This window comes from Mytilus edulis, chromosome 9, assembly GCF_963676685.1.
Source record: "Mytilus edulis chromosome 9, xbMytEdul2.2, whole genome shotgun sequence".
NCBI classification, from domain to species: Eukaryota; Metazoa; Mollusca; class Bivalvia; order Mytilida; family Mytilidae; genus Mytilus; species Mytilus edulis.
Window position 1 is genome coordinate 65,863,338 of NC_092352.1, and position 21,229 is coordinate 65,884,566.

A 21,229-nucleotide genomic window follows, 5' to 3' on the forward strand; every position below is an offset into this window, starting at 1 on the left:
AAAATCAAACTAAGTTTAATTTTGGACCCTTTGGATCTTAATGTAGACCAATTTGAAAACGGGACCAAAATTTAAGAATCTACATACATAGTTAGATTCGGCATATCAAAGAACCCCAATTATTCAATTTTTGATGAAATCGCACAAAGTTCAATTTTGGACCCTTTGGGCCCCTTATTCCTAAACTGTAAGGACCAAAACTCCCAAAATCAAACCCAACCTTCCTTTTATGGTCATAAACCTTGTGTTTAAATTTCATAGATTTCTATTTACTTATACTAAAGTTATGGTGCAAAAACCAAAAATAATGCTTATTTGGGCCCCTTTTTGGCCCCTAGTTCATAAACTGTTGTGACCTCAACTCCAAAAATCAATCCCAACCTTCCTTTTGTGGTCATAAACCTTGTGTTAAAATTTCATTGATTTCTATTTACTTAAACTAAAGTTATTGTGCGAAAACCAAGAATAATGCTTATTTGGGCCCTTTTTTGGCCCCTAATTCCTAAACCGTTGGAACCAAAACTCCCAAAATCAATCCCAACCTTTCTTTTGTGGTCATAAACCTTATGTCAAAATTTCATAGATTTCTATTTACTTAAACTAAAGTTATAGTGCGAAAACCAAGAAAATGCTTATTTGGGCCCTTTTTGGCCCCTAATTCCTAAAATGTTGGGACTAAAACTCCCAAAATCAATCCCAACCTTCCTTTTGTGGTCATTAACCTTGTGTTAAAATTTCATAGATTTCTATTCACTTTTACTAAAGTTAGAGTGCGAAAACTAAAAGTATTCGGACGACGACGACGACGACGACGACGCCAACGTGATAGCAATATACGACGAAAAATTTTTCAAATTTTGCGGTCGTATAAAAACTAAGATTAATTTATAATTCTGCCAATAATCCGAAAATCTTGAAAACAAAATTGACTGTCTAATTATTGACGCTCACAATTATCTCCCTGTGTGAAAAAATCTAAAATCTGGATTGGGAGTAGTGGAAAATAACAGTTATATTCCAGTTATGGGCAGATAATTTTTTGGAGAAATTTCACAAAGTTCTTGTTTATTTTTACAATCAATTTTAAGCTATTCAATCAAGAGATTAGAAATGTCTAATTCATACTTAAATCTGTAAGTTACCATGTGAACAATCTTGTTGTGATTTCTTTATAAATTAAAAAATTGATGTGACAACCTATTTGATATTAATGCAAACAAGTGTATTTTATTTAAAACTGTGTTGCTGTTTGATCACCCTTTTTTCAATTTAAGTTCATTGAAAGGCAAATTACACATCAAATGGTTAAAGAGTGTTTTATATTTTCTCCAAGTCATTTCCATATCTATGGTCACACGTCAACTACCTGTTATTGCAAGTAACATTTTCCTTCTTGCTCCGAAAGTGGAAACTCCAAGTTCCCTCAGATCCTGGTCGGTTAAAGTAAGGAATGTTGACAAATCAATCTGGAAATATAATTTTAAAATACTTAAATTCCAATAATTATCTTAGATTGAATGCAGATTAGATTCATTTTTGTTTTATTGACAATATTTACCGGTATACTATTTCGGCATTCGATCAAAATTCCACATCATAACTTTTTAGTAACATCCATCTGTCAACACAGTTTATTCCATACATTTTACATAGTAAAACATAGTAAAATGTCAACTTGTGAACATATGCATATGCAACATCACATTGTTCATAAAGATTATCGGTTTTCAACACATTGATATCGTAAAATATCAGCTGCGAGACGCAATGTAAACCTTTGTGGCAAGTGAGCGCAGCGAACAAGCTAAAAAGTTTCCCATTGTGTCAAGCGGCTGATATTTTACAATATCTATACGAAGAAAACCCAATTATCTGTTTATCATACAATTACTGGTCTTTTCCCTCTTCCTAACACAGTTTTACGCTTGACGAAAGCAAGCTTGATAACGTCTTTTATAGGTCGTCCAACTGTCTATATCAATCTGCTCAGCTCTTAATAAAACTCCATATCACGGCTTTGTGACGTCAAATACGTTGACCTGGCCTTAATAACTTTGACCCGGACATATCAGCGACGTCATAATGTTTGAACCGACGTTGATAAGTTTGACCCGAACTTATCAAGTCAACTTCCGGTTGCTGGTGAAACTAAGACAATACTTCCAAAAGACGCAAATACAGCCCGATAAATTGATTATCAGGTTATCGGCATATTAATATTGTAAAATATCAGCTGCTCGACATAATATGAAGGATTTTTGATCTTGTTCGCTGTGCTTACTAAAAAAAAAGCTTCATATTATGTCTCGCAGCTGATATTTTACGATACCAACATGCAGACAACCAGATAATCGGTACCGCTCGCATTGTGACGTTGCTGATAACTTCTCCTCTCATATTGTGATGTCACTAATAATGGGTGGTTTCGTTGTGAAGTCTTGATACCAGAATTACAGAGCGACAGAGCAGGGTGATATAGGCGTAGGAAAGGGCAATAAATTGTATTACATGTTTTGTTCTGTGATTTTAAAAATACACTTTACAAATCCAGTGCCCCGATCCCTGCTATTATTTATAAGCAGATAACAGTCACTTCTGGTGTTCTCTTTGCTGTCTGAAATTATCTATATTGAATTCTTACAATAATATGTAGCAATAGACTATTTTCATATTACTGACTTTTGACTCCGGTGTATATTATTTTTCAACAGGTTACCGACGACATCCTGATACTCTGTCAATTAAGAGCAGGCATAATAAGTAAAATCAAACATTTAATCGGTGTAATTTGAGGGGAAATTTTAATATTTTCCGATGAGTTTGTCGTTTATAGAAAACTTTACATTTTCCCAAAGAATTGTACAGATTATAAGCTTGATGTTACTTCTTTACGTTGCTCTTAATTGACCAAGTACCAGGATGTCGTAGGTAACCTGTCAAAAAAAATATAAACCAGAGTCATAAGTCGGTTATATGAAAATAGTCTATTATGATAAAACAAAAATAAAAAGGAAGAATTGTATTTTCACAATCAAGAAGTTCAAGATTTTCTTCTTGTTTTAACATTTTGCACAAATAATTTGATGTTTTGCAGCTAAGCACATACTTGATGTTTGTGAACTGAGAAAATCTTCAACATATAATACTGCATCTGAGTTTGTTCCCTTTATTTGTTTACAACAAAATCCTACCTCTTGTTGCTGAAACAAATCTGTGTATTTGCCTAAACCAAGTTTACTGAAGAGTTCAGCCAGTTCAATACTAGTTGTCCACCATGGTTTGACTTGTGGCAGGGCACCACTATCCACATGGTTACTACTACTCAAACACATATCATCTGAAAAATAACACAGCTATTTCAAATTAAAAACAAACTCTAGGATTTTTAGTTCTTGGAGAATTTTCCCTCTTGCATGACTATTTTTGCTTCCTTGATATCATTTCCCTCTTTTAAGCACTTATCTTTATCTATCACATCAAATACTCCACATTCACAAAATTCCTAAAAATGAACATTTGCATAGCACTACAAGTAGTCTTACAACATAACTAGAGTGTTGAACAGCAATTACAACTTAATTGGTTATTCTTTTATGCACATGTCATGTTGAATAGATTATATATACAATCATTTCATCATCTTTCTTGTGTCTTTTCAAAGATTCTTTCAAACACATTTTTGCTTTATCAAATGTCATTCAATTAAAACAATTTTGAAACCTCATTTTAAAAGTTCTTTTCATGGTGGCGATTACAAATGTTCCTTCAATGTTCATAAACCCTTTAATTTGTGAAGCTGTTTCTGCTAGTGGTTCCCTCATTTCAATGTATCTTCTTTCGGTTCCATGTATAATCTAATTGAAAAACCATTCAACTTTTATGATAGAAGCACAAATCATAGAATTTTAATATAATCGGAAAAATGTTGTGGTTCAAGATTTTCAAACAGCAACTGTTTTTAAAGTTGTCCAAAGAGTACATTGTATAAATACCGAGTCTTGTTAACAATAACTAGATGACACTTGTGATAAAAGTATTATTTTTCAAAGGACCCATATATTATCTGGTACACAGTCAATAAATCTCTTATGCAGGATTGTTTGTTATTATAACTACGTACATTTTTTCCTTGGACTTGGATATTCCCCTGGGGCAGCGTTAAGAGGTTTCTTATGAGGGACTGTTTGTTGATCATTCCATGGATCATGTTCTATTTCCTCTGCAAGCTGTTCATTAGCTGACTGAAAAGTGTTAAACAGAAGATGAATGCATATGTATAGTTTGTTATAAAAGGGAGGTAATTTATATTCCCCACCACTAAATCAGTTTTTGATATCAGGTTCGTGTGGCTTAGTCATTAGTATTTTGTGTCTTGTTTTATGTAATATTGTTTGTCTGTAAGCCTTTTTCTTTTGAGCCATGGCATTGTCAGTTATTTTTCGACTTCTGAGTTTAAATGTCGCCCGTTATCTTTCGCCTCCTCTTTTATCTCCCTTTCATGCATAAAACAATAAATGGAAAAGGGTCTTGATATTTTAGTATTTAACATAACAGTCTTAACATAAAATAAAAATTCAAAAATTTATACCATATATGTGAACAGACAAACAGACAACATTTCAAATGTCTTGTTTTATATTTTTTTGTCAATTTTACATCAGAATGCAACTAATGCCACCCAAGTGATAGCCTTCGGAAAATCTGTAAATAGCTTATATTCAAATATACACAGTCTGTTTGGGTTATTACAATATATATAGAGAGGAAAACACATGAAAAGCATGACAATTTATAAATACAAGATATGTTTCTAATAATACCTCATAAGTGGTAGTCATATTTGGGTCACAAAGCTGCATGCTCTGTAACTGTCTAGCAAGCCTCTCTCTGATAGCTTCTGCAGGCATTGATTTAGAAAATCCCATCCCCGACCATAAATCAGTTGGTGTACGAGATTCACCCTCTGGTTTCTTTTGCATAGCTGTCAATAAAATTAGAATATCAACATCAATTAATCGATGTGTTTATGTTTCATTTAAAAAGACAAGTACAGAATATATATATTCATATCAATCATTTAAAAAAGAATAAGAATCTGCTGATAAATTTTCGTGGATTTTCGTGATTTTCATGGGTATTTGATTTTTACTAATCTCTGAATACAATCCTATAGAAAATGTGTAATTGGTTGAACATTTAACTTGTACCCATAAAAACCATGAAAAAATGATATCCAACGAATAATAATAAATCTACAGTATCATATATTTTGAAATAAACCAACCTAGCTTGCTTGACACTTTTAGGGAAACAAACATGACAAATATAAGTGCACTGAAGGGTAAGACGGTTTCATTTTGTAATTTAAACTTAAAATTAAACACTGCATTCTATAAAGCAATGGAACACATTAGGCACTCATTTGAATTTGAGTTATCTACAAATGTGAATAAAGCTATCAAGTGAGTGAGTCATTTTTATTGCATTTTATGCCATTTTTACTATAAAATAAAGCAACAAACAAACATCTTTTTATGTTCTAAATGTACCATAACTAAATTAACTAAATTTCTATACCTTTATTAGCCATCAGTTTTCTTTCTTCATAATCAACAGCAAATGGGAAAGGAAACAATGTGGAATCTTTGTGATCCAAACTTTGGAGATGATTCTCTAGAAGTCCCAATGCTTCAGCATCAGGTACATGGTCTGGATTCCTGGAATTAAACAAAATACAATAAACAATGTGGAATCTTTGTGATCCAAACTATGGAGATGATTCTCTAGAAGTCCCAATGCTTCAGCATCAGGTACATGGTCTGGATTCCTGTAATTAAACAAAATACAATAAACAATGTGGAATCTTTGTGATCCAAACTATGGAGATGATTCTCTAGAAGTCCCAATGCTTCAGCATCAGGTACATGGTCTGGATTCCTGTAATTAAACAAAATACAATAAACAATGTGGAATCTTTGTGATCCAAACTATGGAGATGATTCTCTAGAAGTCCCAATGCTTCAGCATCAGGTACATGGTCTGGATTCCTGTAATTAAACAAAATACAATAAACAATGTGGAATCTTTGTGATCCAAACTATGGAGATGATTCTCTAGAAGTCCCAATGCTTCAGCATCAGGTACATGGTCTGGATTCCTGTAATTAAACAAAATACAATAAACAATGTGGAATCTTTGTGATCCAAACTATGGAGATGATTCTCTAGAAGTCCCAATGCTTCAGCATCAGGTACATGGTCTGGATTCCTGTAATTAAACAAAATACAATAAACAATGTGGAATCTTTGTGATCCAAACTATGGAGATGATTCTCTAGAAGTCCCAATGCTTCAGCATCAGGTACATGGTCTGGATTCCTGTAATTAAACAAAATACAATAAACAATGTGGAATCTTTGTGATCCAAACTATGGAGATGATTCTCTAGAAGTCCCAATGCTTCAGCATCAGGTACATGGTCTGGATTCCTGTAATTAAACAAAATACAATAAACAATGTGGAATCTTTGTGATCCAAACTATGGAGATGATTCTCTAGAAGTCCCAATGCTTCAGCATCAGGTACATGGTCTGGATTCCTGTAATTAAACAAAATACAATAAACAATGTGGAATCTTTGTGATCCAAACTATGGAGATGATTCTCTAGAAGTCCCAATGCTTCAGCATCAGGTACATGGTCTGGATTCCTGTAATTAAACAAAATACAATAAACAATGTGGAATCTTTGTGATCCAAACTATGGAGATGATTCTCTAGAAGTCCCAATGCTTCAGCATCAGGTACATGGTCTGGATTCCTGTAATTAAACAAAATACAATAAACAATGTGGAATCTTTGTGATCCAAACTATGGAGATGATTCTCTAGAAGTCCCAATGCTTCAGCATCAGGTACATGGTCTGGATTCCTGTAATTAAACAAAATACAATAAACAATGTGGAATCTTTGTGATCCAAACTATGGAGATGATTCTCTAGAAGTCCCAATGCTTCAGCATCAGGTACATGGTCTGGATTCCTGTAATTAAACAAAATACAATAAACAATGTGGAATCTTTGTGATCCAAACTATGGAGATGATTCTCTAGAAGTCCCAATGCTTCAGCATCAGGTACATGGTCTGGATTCCTGTAATTAAACAAAATACAATAAACAATGTGGAATCTTTGTGATCCAAACTTTGGAGATGATTCTCTAGAAGTCCCAATGCTTCAGCATCAGGTACATGGTCTGGATTCCTGTAATTAAACAAAATACAATAAACAATGTGGAATCTTTGTGATCCAAACTATGGAGATGATTCTCTAGAAGTCCCAATGCTTCAGCATCAGGTACATGGTCTGGATTCCTGTAATTAAACAAAATACAATAAACAATGTGGAATCTTTGTGATCCAAACTATGGAGATGATTCTCTAGAAGTCCCAATGCTTCAGCATCAGGTACATGGTCTGGATTCCTGGAATTAAACAAAATACAATAAACAATGTGGAATCTTTGTGATCCAAACTATGGAGATGATTCTCTAGAAGTCCCAATGCTTCAGCATCAGGTACATGGTCTGGATTCCTGGAATTAAACAAAATACAATAAACAATGTGGAATCTTTGTGATCCAAACTATGGAGATGATTCTCTAGAAGTCCCAATGCTTCAGCATCAGGTACATGGTCTGGATTCCTGGAATTAAACAAAATACAATAAACAATGTGGAATCTTTGTGATCCAAACTATGGAGATGATTCTCTAGAAGTCCCAATGCTTCAGCATCAGGTACATGGTCTGGATTCCTGGAATTAAACAAAATACAATAAACAATGTGGAATCTTTGTGATCCAAACTATGGAGATGATTCTCTAGAAGTCCCAATGCTTCAGCATCAGGTACATGGTCTGGATTCCTGGAATTAAACAAAATACAATAAACAATGTGGAATCTTTGTGATCCAAACTTTGGAGATGATTCTCTAGAAGTCCCAATGCTTCAGCATCAGGTACATGGTCTGGATTCCTGGAATTAAACAATATACAATAACTAAACATACATGTTCATTCTTATCTGGTGGAGAGTTGTCTTAGCAATAATACAACATTTTATTTTATATTGTCTCGAAATATGAAACTTATTAGTACAAGGCAAACAAGTAGATAGAATACAAGGCTTTGTCAAAGTGTAAAGAAAGAATCTGATATTTGATGGTAAAAATTTTATTACTACTGTACTCCATTACATGAGCTTTATATCAGCTTATCTTACTTACATGAGACCAGCTCGGTGAAAAGGTCCATCTAAATTTGGTCTTCCAAGACTATTTTCTAGAATATTTCGATTCAAACTTCCTTCAAGAGGTTGTCTTCCAAGACTGTTTTCTAATACAGCCCTGTTCAAATTGCCTTCTAATAACTGTCTATTACGACTGGTATCTAATCTATTACGATTCAAACTTCCATCTAACATTTGTTTATTCAAAGTGTTCGCTAACAATGATGCACTAATACTGTCCTGCAGAGCTTGTCTTCCCAAACTGTTTGCCAGTGCAGTTTGAGTTAAATTATCTTCAAGTGTCTGTCGACTAATACTGCTTTCAAAACCAGAGCGATTTTGACTGCCGTCAAGTGTTCTTTGATTCAAACTGTTTGCAAGATTGTTCATATTCAAACTACTTTCCAAGTTATGCTGAGTAATGTTACTTTCATGACGCACTCTGTTCAAACTGCTTTCCAAGTTATGCTGAGTAATGTTACTTTCATGACGTGCTCTGTTCATGCTATTTTCTAAATGTCCACATGAGAGACTTGTCCTCAATTGTTCATGAGAGAGACTACTTTCTAAGGATCGTCTCCCTTGACTACTCTCCAGTTGTAAGGATTTCTGATTATCTACAGTTTTACTTAAACCTAACAGATCATGTGTATGAGCACTACTGTTAGGATCGGTTTCAAAATTTTCACGTGTTATCATACCGCTAAATGAATTCGGACTCTTCTGAAAGTTGGATAAATCCACTGAAATAAACAAAGGGATAATTATTTTTCATATTATATTGACATCAATATACATGTACAAATCTTATAAATGTATTTTATTTTTTAACTATTTTTCTTCTGTTTTCAGGTTTTTAATTGCTCACGTTTCATCTGTTGAGAATGCTTTTTCAGGCAAACATGATAATACATTTTTGAGGAACTTACAAGACCAAAATAATGCTTCAAACATTCCTTCTCCTTATATTGTTTTTGACTGAAGGGAATTGAGCACTTTTTGAATAAGACATCTATTGAAACATTTTTATATTAATGTTGCTATCTTCTTGACCGACCGTTCAAGAGCTGTATAGCAGTCAAGGTCCTTAAAAACTTCCATTTGTTATATCTTCTTGGCAAATACCATATATTTTTATTCACTTTTGACAAATACTCTACTGACCAACTACATGTATTTTATATATAACTAACTAGTTTCTGATATTAAAAAAAGGTTTACAGTTTCTTTTGGTGAATAGTGAGTGCTGTAGTATTTGGCTATGGGTAGACATAGCTATTCTTAAACAGGTAAGTTCAGTCTGACTTGAAGGAGTCCTGAGTAGAAACTTATGTAACTTCTACAGATTTGACTACTTTACTTTCCAACAGACTGACTTCTGCCAATCTGACCTTTCATATGGGGACTACTGGAGAGACTACTTTACTTACCAGCAGACTGACTTCTACCCATCTGACCTTTCATATGGGGACTACTGGAGAGACTACTTTACTTACCAGCAGACTGACTTCTACCCATCTGACTGGCTTTCTCATGGGGACTACTTGAGGGACTACTTTACTTACCAGCAGACTGACTTCTACCCATCTGACTGGCTTTTTCATGGGGACTACTTGAGGGACTACTTTACTTACCAGCAGACTGACTTCTGCCCATCAGACCTTTCATATGGGGACTACTGGAGAGACTACTTTACTTACCAGCAGACTGACTTCTACCCATCTGACCTTTCATATGGGGACTACTGGAGAGACTACTTTACTTACCAGCAGACTGACTTCTACCCATCTGACTGGCTTTCTCATGGGGACTACTTGAGGGACTACTTTACTTACCAGCAGACTGACTTCTGCCCATCAGACCTTTCTCATGGGGACTACTGGAGGGACTATTTGATTCACTTTGATTGTTACTAGACTTGACTACTTTACTTACCAGCAGGGTTTCCCCTGGGTCAATTATTTTTTTTTTCGCCACCTCTTTCGCCAAAACAATATATTTTTTGCCACTTTATTTTTTTTTTCCCGCAAAGTCACATAAATATATTTCTCGTTTAAAAATTACCTGTTTTTCTACCCCCCTTTCCTTAAATAAGATGATTTTGTCCCATTGTGTCTATGATTATTCTCTCAAACTTATTTTAGAGTCTACATTTTAATGAATAAACACTAAACATCTACTTTTAAACAACATAATTTTTTTAACTTAAAAGGGAAAAATATTCATTGTATTTTAAAATACTTTTAATAATAAAGAAGATATAAGTCCCGGAATATAAAAAAATTAATGGACATGTTTTGATCATATAATACCAGTATAAATGGTAGGGAAAGTTTCTTTAAAAGAAAAATACTGATGTGCCCTTTTGTACTAAGAAGTGGTTTCTACAACAAAACACAAGCTTTTATCACATGAAATTGATCCCTCATTTCATGTGTAGTCATTACATTGAAAGGTTACTCTCGTTCGAGGGGTTGTTCCAAACCTTTTGGATAGATTTCTTCATAAAAACAGTTTTCTTTTCTTGACCATCGTAAATGAAAAAGTTGAGAGGTAAAACTATGCTTGAAACATGTGTGTCACTCAAACGACTTTAAAGTAGTCTCCCTAATCAATTACCTATATTAAAGTCAAAGGATAATGAAAGTTTTAAATCGGAGATTATGTCTTGCTTTTGAACATTTTTCGTCACAACAGCTTTCTTTTCTAAACTATCTTTAAAAGGAGAGGAGACGTCAAAAGTTTGCTTCAAACACGTGCATGGCAAAGTGGTAAATGAATTCTGTATGTGACATTTAGCAGAAGCTATTTAACCATATCATTTTGTCAAACAATTCAATCAACACCTTTATTAATTAGTCCTTTGTTGTTGATAGCTATAAAATGCAATCAGCTGGGTTGCATCCAATATCGTAGCGGCTACGTAGTGCTACGTAGATTTTGACTATTGAATGTGTAGCTATAGACTAGTTGTTAATTATATATTGATAGCAGTTACATAGAGCAGCTACGTAGAGCAGCTACGCAGTGGCTACGTAGCTGCTACGATATTGAACTCAACCCTGATTATTGATTTTCTTCCCAAATTTTAATGAGGTCAAGGTGAAGTCTGAGTAATGTCTGATCGGGTAAAGTCCGAGAAAAAAAGTAAATAAACAAAATGGAAGAAAATAAATCGTTATATATATTTCTTTTGCCAAATTCTTTTGCAAATGTCGAATTTTTATCGCCACAATTATTATTTTTTCGCAAATTGCGAAAATCGTGACCACCACCCTGCTTACCAGCACACTGACTTCTGTCCATCTGACCTTTCTAATGGGGACTACTGGAGGGACTACTTTACTTACCAGCAGACTGACTTCTGCCCATCTGACTGGCTTTCTCATGGGGACTACTGGAGGGACTATTTGATTCACTTTGATTGTTACTTGGCACTGTAAAAAACATCATTTCATAATAAAACTAATTAAACCTAATCTTCACAGGGAAAAAGTAAACTGGTAAATCAGACTTAGTTTTATGTTTAATACAAAAATAAATTTTAACAATGATTGTGAAATTCAGTTTGATTGCTGCCATAATGAAGAGATCAGAACATATATTCAATAAACAGCACAAGACATAAGAAACGTAATTTATTAAAACTGGGTAATACAAGTAATACTGGTAGCCTCCTGGCTCAATAGATCATTCATTTCTGCTACAGCCCTTTTTAAAGCACACTTGGATCTAGGGTTGGGTACCCTTTTAAAACTATATAAATGGTTAATGTTTAAAAAAATTTAAAGTACCGCTTCTAACATTGCCTTGGTGGGATCCCCTTTTTGAAAATTCTGGATACACAACTTATAAAAATATACCTAATCTTTTTATTTGTTTTCCAGTTTTCCTTACAATTTGAACTGTATGTAAAGCTATTAAATTCTGTTATTAGTTACTGAAATTAATATTGGTCAGGTAAAAAAGTTTGTTTTTTGGTTTAAATACTGGGCTTTTCAAACTGCTCTTGTTGAAAATGAAAGACTATGTTCAAATTACTGAATAGAAACTATTATCACCACTTACCTTGATTAACTGAGACAGAGGCCTGTTTAATGCCTCCATTTTGACTTATTTCTTTCTGTAATTCAGCATTACACTGAGACAGGAGTTCTAACTGTGACTGGACGGATGTAGGTACTACCGGGGTGTTTAACACCATCATAGGGGGATATATACCTGAAAGTATAAGTTTTTAATTATAACTAAAATATACCTATACCATTAGTACAATGTCTGTACAACTGATTTCAGAATAGTCTAAATGGCTACATTTAACATCTAGGAAATAATAATTGTTTTGTGCGTTATTCTGTCGATTTAGCCCTTGTAATAGAAAAAAATAATTTGTTTTTTTAACATAACTTCAGAATAAAATGCTTCGCTGAGCGCAACCTGATATGACTGCAGAGGTTGATAGCAGAACAGTAGGGGGCAAGTTTGGACACAATATTCAAGCTTGATACTGTCTGAATTTGGATTGCAATCAAAGTTTTGACATAATATAAGTTTACAACACAACGTCAAAGATGTTAAAAATCAATTGCAAAATACCATGCTTTTCAAAATTTTTTATAAATTTCAAATACAGTCGAACCTTGTTGTGTCGAAGTCGAAGGGACCGGACCAAAGTATTTGACTCATCTGAGGTTTGACTCATTCGAGGTCGAGTGTGTCGTCATAAATTTTGAATGCATGAAATACGGTATGAGAATTTTGTTAACTAGATACAATGAACAGTGTGCCTTTTTCTCTCTCGATAAGACACATTATGATTGTGTATTCAATCTTCATGGTTGGTCCTTTGTAATAATTAACAAGAATGTGTCCATAGTACACGGATGCCCCACTCGCACTATAATTTTCTATGTTCAGTGGACCGTGAAATTGGGGTCAAAATTATAATTTGGAATTATAATTAGAAAGATCATATCATAGGGAACATGTGTACTAAGTTTCAAGTTGATGTAACTTTAACTTCATCAAAAACTACCTTGACCAAAAACTTTAACCTGAACTTCGCACTATCATTTTCTATGTTCAGTGGACCATGAAATTGGGGTCAAAACTATAATTTGGCATTAGAATTAGAAAGATCATATCATGGGGAACATGTGTAGTAAGTTTCAAGTTGATTGGACTTCAACTTCTTCAAAAACTACCTTGACCAAAAACTTTAACCTGAAGCGAACGGACGGACAGACGGACGGACGAACGGAGGCACAGACCAGAAAACATAATGCCCCTCTACTATCGTAGGTGGGGCATAAAAATACAAGTACAGATTCAAATCATACACAAATAAAATCAAAAGTCTACACAAATGTTTACAAAGGTCAGTCGCTATAAATTATGAAATCACTCGCGGCACGAAATAAGTTCTGAACGGTCTCTGATGAGGTTGTCTGCTTTACATTAAATTATCATGAATTAATTATAATTGTCCTAATCCTTTTATCTATGGTAATTAATGAGTTTTAAATCTAACGATTCATTTAATTTCAGCTTGGGTCAACTAAATTTGTTTCGTTTTTATCTCAGATGAAAAATGTTCAACACACTAACATTCCGCTTGAACGATCAACAAAGGTGTTAATTAGTGGTCACCATAAACATGTCATTTTAACTGTTATACAAGCAAGTATGTTTACTCAGCTTTAATCTCTTTTGAAAATGATTAGGTGACATATAAGAAATATATCAGATTTGAATTTTTATCATTTAATTTAGGTCTTTCGAAAATTCTTACTTTCGAAGTTCGAGATATCGGGGTTAATTAACATTTTTTTACTTCGACGAGACTATAAAGTTTACTTGACTTAACCGAGTATTTAAATCAACGGAGTTCGACACATCAGAGGTAACTATGCATTGATCAAACAGGAATTTTACCGGGACAGAGAAATTACTTCGACTCATCTGAGTTTTCGATACAACCGAGTTTGATACAACGAGGTTCGACTGTAATTGAAATATTTTGGTAAAAAAAATATGAACCCCCCCAAAAAATTGGAGAAAAAAAAAATCCCACCCACCCTTAGAGTAACTATCCTCAAACTCAATTGCAGCATTTCTTTTGTGGTATGGAACCTTGTAGTACAACTTTAGAGAGATCCATACAATAAAACACAAGCTATTGTCTGGAAACTAGAAAAAATGCTAGGTATTTGCCCCTTTTTAGCCCCTTATTTCTGTATGTTAGGGGCAATTACCCTCATACTTCATCCCAGCCTTCCCTTTGTGATATGGAACCTTGTGGTACAATTTCAGAGAAATCCATACACTTTCACACAAGTTATTGTCTGGAAACTGCAAAAATGCTTGTTTTTGGTTCCTAATTCTTAAACTGTAGGTACCAGGCATTACCCCAAAATCAATTCTGTCCTTCTTTTTGTGGTATGGAACCTTCTTGTTATATTTCATAGAGATCCATTCACTTTTACATAAGTTATTGTCCGGAAGCTAAATGTGTCTTTGGACGATGCAGATGACGTTGAAAACAACATCATAATATCACACACAAAAAAAAAATGTGGTGGTATAATAATAGGTTAAAATTAAACATATAACCAATACTGTCATATGAAAAATCAGTAACATTTCCAATTGAAAATTACTAATCATGGTAGTAAGTTAATTTAAGGAAGAGTAACAGAAAATACTAAAGAAAAAGATTAAGAGATTCACCAGAAAAGAACAACAGTTAGCTCTTAAAACTGATAAGACGCTCTCAACAACAGTTATTGCACTTACATGGAGCTGCAGTAACCCAGTTGACTTGTGGACTTTGTCCATTGGGACTACTTTGTTGACTTCCTAAGGTGTTTGGACTGTGTCCATTTAACATCAGCAGTGAATTCGTTGTATTTACAGATATCAACCCTGGACCAAACAAACCTAAAGTTAAAAAAAAACCCAACAATATTTTACACTTTCAAAGATTTTGAACATTTGTTATATTTCTATGATTTCCAATATAAAAGAAAGGAGGCTAACCATCAGGTTCAATGTTTTGAGCTATTGATCACCCCTTCTCATAAGACTTTTATAAATGTTATATATGCCTACATTTTTTAAACAAATAAAATTAATTAGACACAAATTCCTTTGAAAATAAGTATGCGTTTATAAAGTATGACCAAGACATCAATCATACCTCTTTTTGTTCATTTCATTAATTTGTACTTAATTGAGCAACAAACATACCTAATGCCGACAGGCCCAGGCCATTATTTGGAGACAGGTTTGGGAAAGGACTATTTGTAGAACAGGACGGAGGATAATTCTTCCCATCTTTCTTTAGACCCAGAAGGGTCAGTCTTGCTAAGTACATGTTTGGTGCATTTCTCTCAATACTTTTAACAATCACAGACTAAAAAATAAAACAACTAACTAAAGTCAGATTTATAACACCCAATATGATTATTCTGAAATGATATAATATATAATAAGAAAAGTTATCAATTTCTATATGATTGGAAAATAAATTTTATTGATAAATAACAATCTAGTGTATGGAAAAATGGAAAACATCAAACTATTCAGTGAACAATATTCAATTTGAAATCCAGATCACTTTGTAATTTATAAGTCAATTTAGATTCTGTAAATGTCTATCACATCATGGATGATAAACTGAGGCAAACAGCATGCTTTCCTTAACTAAAATGTGAAGTGGATGTCAAGAGATGCTTGTAATATCCTGACCATATGAAAAGAGCTTGGGTTGTTAATTCATTGCTGAAGATGTTCTAACAAATGTAAAGATATAACATGAAAAATGTTCTGTTAGACATATTGGATATTTCCTAACAATTTTGTTTCACATGTAGACTAGAAAACACCTCTTCTACAATCTCCAGTCTTTTTGTAAATGGTCTCTATTATTCTGTGTAAAAATTATAACTTATTTCAGTGTAGGTTTATTATGACGTGTTAGTTCGATTTTTTTTTTTTAATTTCTAAAATTCTAATAAAAATAAAAATTGACTTAACATTTAGTTACCTTGCTTGGTTGTTTTGGTTTTGGTTTAACACTAATAAATACATCTAAATGTTCCATCAACTGGGTTATCTTTCCTGAAATTACAATACATGTAAATATGTCAATTTATAATTATGAAATAATGAGATGCTGTGTAACAATCAATGAGACAGCATTCAACACATGTTCAAGCACAATTAGCTTTTTTTTCACAGTTAACGTATGTGTTCATAAGATAACTTCTATTCCTTTCAGTCTATGATATTGTTTGGACATTGTTTATAGCAAATTTGTTTTGCTGAACATCTGATTATATAATAAACCTAATTCCTACATTATTTCCTTGCAAATGTTATCACAAATAACTTGAAATGCTCCGTGTTAATCTTATATTGTATTGTCTCTTTTGACTACTTAGTCAGGGAAATGACATTTCTTTTTTATATTTATTGGCCTGGCTGGTTGACATCATTCCACATATACATGATATATGTGCTTAAATTCAATTCAGGTTCTAAGGGAAGTTTTGTGCTTCAAGAGAGATGTAAGCTTTTGGTCCATATTAAAAGCTTGTTGCTTTTGGGATTAAATCTGCCACAGGTATATTGAATTACAATGCCTGAAACCCAGAGGATTGAAAATCATGTTTTTAAAATCCACCAGTTTTTCAGAAAGTGATGTGGTTTGAGAACGCAAATTTACCTTGGTCAATCTCAATTTCATCTTTTACATCAAACATCAGAACCAAAGGGAGGCAACCCTGTAATAAAATTAGAAGATGCAATTGTGTGATAATTCCTGATGAATCCCATGTTTTTTCTATATAAACTTTTCACTTAAAAAAGCATTCATTTCTTCTTTCTTTCAACATTGCTTGGACATGAAAGTTTGAGTGTTCAAAATGAAAAATATTCCTTTTCTGTGTAGGAATGTATCACCAATGCATGGCATAAAGGTTTGTTCTAATATATCAAATTATTCATCAACTTAAAAGTTATTTTATTTGGTAAAAGACTGTCCTGTTCTGACAAAACAGTTGTATTAATCAAAACTCTGTTAAGATATAATGAGAATTAGTAGGAATACTACATATATTGACCTCTTTTAAATACTGGTTTTTCTAATCTAGGCAAAATTACTATTGAGTTTTGTGGGAATACGTAATGTAACATGACATTTGGTTAAGGCAAACTTAGGTTATTATTCATTTTTTTATACAAATAAGGCCGCTAGTTTTCTCGTTTGAATTGTTTTACATTGTCTTATCGGGGCCTTTTATAGATGACTATTAGGTATGGGCTTTGCTCATTGTTGAAGGCCGTACAGTGACCTATAGTTGTTAATGCCTGTGTCATTTTGGTCTCTTGTGGACAGTTGTCTCATTGGCAATCATACCAAATCTTCTTTTTTATATAGAAACAAAAATTCAACAATTTCTCTATTGGTAAAGGAGAATAAACTCTAGAACAGTATAAGTGATGCCACCAAAATTCAAACTTGATCTTTATTTTGTGGTAATAAACATTTTGTGTAAGTTTCATAATGTTTGGTTGAGGCAAACTTAAGTTAGAGAACAGAAACAACTTTTGAGATACGGACATCGGTAAAACTTAAGGCCCCCTCTGCTACAGCGTGGTAAAAAAAAAACAGCAATCTATGTACAATTAATGTAGTTAACAATATTCCTTATTTTCGCAAAGTTAGTATTTCATAGTGAACTTTGTTTTCATTTCATATCAAATTTCAAAATAAAAATAAAATCTAATTTCAATTATCATGATTATCAGTTTATCTACTAAACAAAACAGTTTTTGAATAATTACTGATTTGATCAACTAATTCAATCTTACAATAAGCTATTTTACTGCATAAACATACCAGTCTCCAATTTATCTTCTTAAAACATAATTTCAGTCGATGAAGTAATAAAATAATTAAAAGCACAACTAAAAGAAATCCATTGGCCAATCGGAAGCAAATTTTCCTCTTAAAATTTTAGAAAACCAGCTTTAAGTACGATGAGATAAATAGGAGTCTGTTTGTCTATCATTTATTGTGTGATGCCTGTCTTATAGATTCCCATTTCACAAGGTTCCAATTAGGAGTTAATCTTATTTTGAGTGACTCTGTGCTTGTCAGCTTTTACTCGATGAACTATTTATTAATTTTTGTGACTTACAATTAAATGTTGTCTTGCCATAAATACACTTTCAATGCTGCCTGTAACATAAACTGTTCCCTTTCTTGGTGGTGTTACTGTGTTAGGGTCAGGGAAATGTATACTGGCTCCAGTTTGCTGCATAATCTGTTTTATATTCATACCCCCTCTGCCTATAATAAACAGGTGGTGTTGTGGGGCTATCTCTAGTTGCATGCTTACTGGTAAAGATACCTAAAAAATATATCAGGAAAAAATCTTACATTGAAATGTACTGGTAGGCTTTATATTGAGAAACATGTTTTTCTGTTATCTTATTTTTTTAAAATAGCAAAATAGCAATGAAGAATTTAGGGAAACTACTTAAATTCACATTAAAGCACATGGATGGACTAAGAAGTTTTCAGATTTCTCTGTATACGAAATGTTCTAGTTCAAGAAACTTTAAATTCAGTTTCAAAGTTATATGCATTTAAATGTTATGGAAATAAATAACATTTTTTTTTAATTTTTCTGATCAAAATGGCAAAACATAAAACTAAGCATACATAATATTTTCAAAGTCCCTATCTTTACTGATACCTATAAACTATAACAGGAAGTCTATAAATTTAAATTGACCAAATCATCGAAATTTTGAAACCATTAAGCTCATTACTTATAAAGTATCTTATCCTCAAACACACACATGTACTAATTGATTTCATTAAGAAAAGTTTCTCCAGATGTCTAGTCTATTGATTTAATATTAAAGATAGGTGGAAATTGCTTCAATATGTATTTAATGCATCTGAAATAAGCATGTCAATTATCTGTCAGCATATCCTTTCTTTTAACCACTTTCTTCTTCCTGTGACAACTTTTAGCAGACTATTTACATAACACCTTTAGGAAGACAAAATACCATATGAATTGTGTAAGATTATTGAATGGTAATATAATCTTAAGTACACACATATGAGTATGCTTTAAACAACAGATGATAAGTTTCTCTTCCAAATGTTTGTATCAGTAGGTACAAGTGTCTGTTTGTATACCTTTTCTGTTTCCTTACAAATAAATGGATACCTGTTATAAATTATTTAAGATTGAAACCTGAAAACAACAACAAACTCAGAAAATCCATCCACAAAAGTATCAAACAGTGTTTTTTCTTACATCTATTAGTGTCATTGTAAAAGCAATAAAGGAGCAGATTTTTAGTATTGTTCAAGAAATAATTCCAGGAAGCCATAGATTGGTTGGAATTTTACACATGGCCTGGCTCGTGAAATTCAAATTTTTTCCCTGAGTGTTAGCTCTATACTTATAATATTAGAAAGTTTAGTTAAAGATGACTCTCAAATGTATAAATTTAGATACCCCAGAGGTTGCTGTTAGTTGTTCCATCAGTCTTAATGTTCCTTCCTTTACAGACTTAGCATTACAGACTGTGCCTCGTACAACCACCGTTGTGGTGTATGCTCTGGGTCTCTGACGGAACGTGACAGATATTGTGTATTGTTGCTGAAGTTGTTGTACCAATGGTGATGAGGAATCGGGAGTTAGACCAGTCACAGGAAGTTCAAACATGAACACTAATGGCAGTAGTTCCTGAAATAGATTTTTTTCCTATATGTAATATTTATGAGAAAAAAATGTCTATAAATAAATAAAGGCAACAGTAGTTTTAACAAGTGTTCAAAAGTCATAAATAAATTGAGAGAAAATAAATCTAGTTTACAAACTAAAACCAGGGAAACACATCAATTATAAGAGGAAAATTGAATACTGTTCTGTAGGTCATGATCAGTTCAAACTTATTGAGGAATACAGAACATCTCCTGTAAACCTTGTTTACTTTATTATCTCTTTATATCCATATTAAGAATTCAACCTCATAGTTGATCCATGAAGATCATTCTGCTGAACTAGAGAATTACTCTAATTGTAAGTCTAGACAACTTTATAATACATTCAGTTTCAACCATGACAACCAAAATAGTTTAGAATGAATTCAACCATGACAACCAAAATACTTTAGAATGAATTCAACCATGATAACCAAAATAGTTTAGAATGAATTCAACCATGACAACCAAACTGGTTTAGAATGAATTCAACCATGACAATCAAAATAGTTTATAATGAATTCAGCCATGAAAATCAAAATAGTTTAGAATGAATTCAACCATAAAAACCAAAATAGTTTAGAATGAATTCAACCATGACAACCAAAATAGTTTATAATGAATTCAGCCATGAAAATCAAAATAGTTTAGAATGAATTCAACCATGAAAACCAAAATAGTTTAGAATGAATTCAACCATGACAATCAAAATAGTTCAAAATGAATTCAGCCATGACAACCAAAATAGTTTAGAATGAATTCAACCATGAAAACCAAAATAGTTTAGAATGAATCCAACCATGACAATCAAAATAGTTTAGAATGAGTTCAACCATGACAACCAAAATAGTTTAGAACGAGTTCAGCCATGAAAATCAAAATAGTTTAAAATGAATTCAACCATGACAACCAAAATAGTTTAAAATGAATTCAACAATGACAACCAAAATAGTTTAAAACAAGAGGCTGTCACAACGACAGCAAACCGGATTTATTAACATTTGTTTGTGTCCTGGCAAAGAACCATTACTGATAATGTGAAAGTGAAAATCTCCAATATCAAATTTGACCTCCATTTTGTCATCAGTATCAACATATTAAAATTTGAAAAGCTTAGATTGAATGGTTCATGAGTAAATGCTACAACGTGAATAGA

The 21,229-nt window shown here is 32.9% G+C and overlaps 1 protein-coding gene across 1 annotated transcript in view; it reads right to left on the reverse strand.

Moving 5' to 3' along the window:
- The window catches only part of LOC139488880 (protein bicaudal C homolog 1-like), a 72,115-nt gene that overhangs the window by 9,076 nt on the left and 41,810 nt on the right, over window positions 1-21,229 (reverse strand). Inside the window, exons 7-20 of the mRNA XM_071274832.1 lie at window positions 19,826-20,056; window positions 18,485-18,697; window positions 17,008-17,065; window positions 16,327-16,400; window positions 15,528-15,693; window positions 15,075-15,218; window positions 12,348-12,500; window positions 11,630-11,716; window positions 8,278-9,022; window positions 5,578-5,717; window positions 4,821-4,981; window positions 4,121-4,241; window positions 3,192-3,337; window positions 1,367-1,466 (exon numbers count right to left, since the gene is read on the reverse strand). Coding sequence (XP_071130933.1) covers window positions 1,367-1,466; window positions 3,192-3,337; window positions 4,121-4,241; window positions 4,821-4,981; window positions 5,578-5,717; window positions 8,278-9,022; window positions 11,630-11,716; window positions 12,348-12,500; window positions 15,075-15,218; window positions 15,528-15,693; window positions 16,327-16,400; window positions 17,008-17,065; window positions 18,485-18,697; window positions 19,826-20,056 — 2,539 coding nt within the window. The remainder of the gene's footprint in view (window positions 1-1,366; window positions 1,467-3,191; window positions 3,338-4,120; window positions 4,242-4,820; window positions 4,982-5,577; window positions 5,718-8,277; window positions 9,023-11,629; window positions 11,717-12,347; window positions 12,501-15,074; window positions 15,219-15,527; window positions 15,694-16,326; window positions 16,401-17,007; window positions 17,066-18,484; window positions 18,698-19,825; window positions 20,057-21,229) is intronic.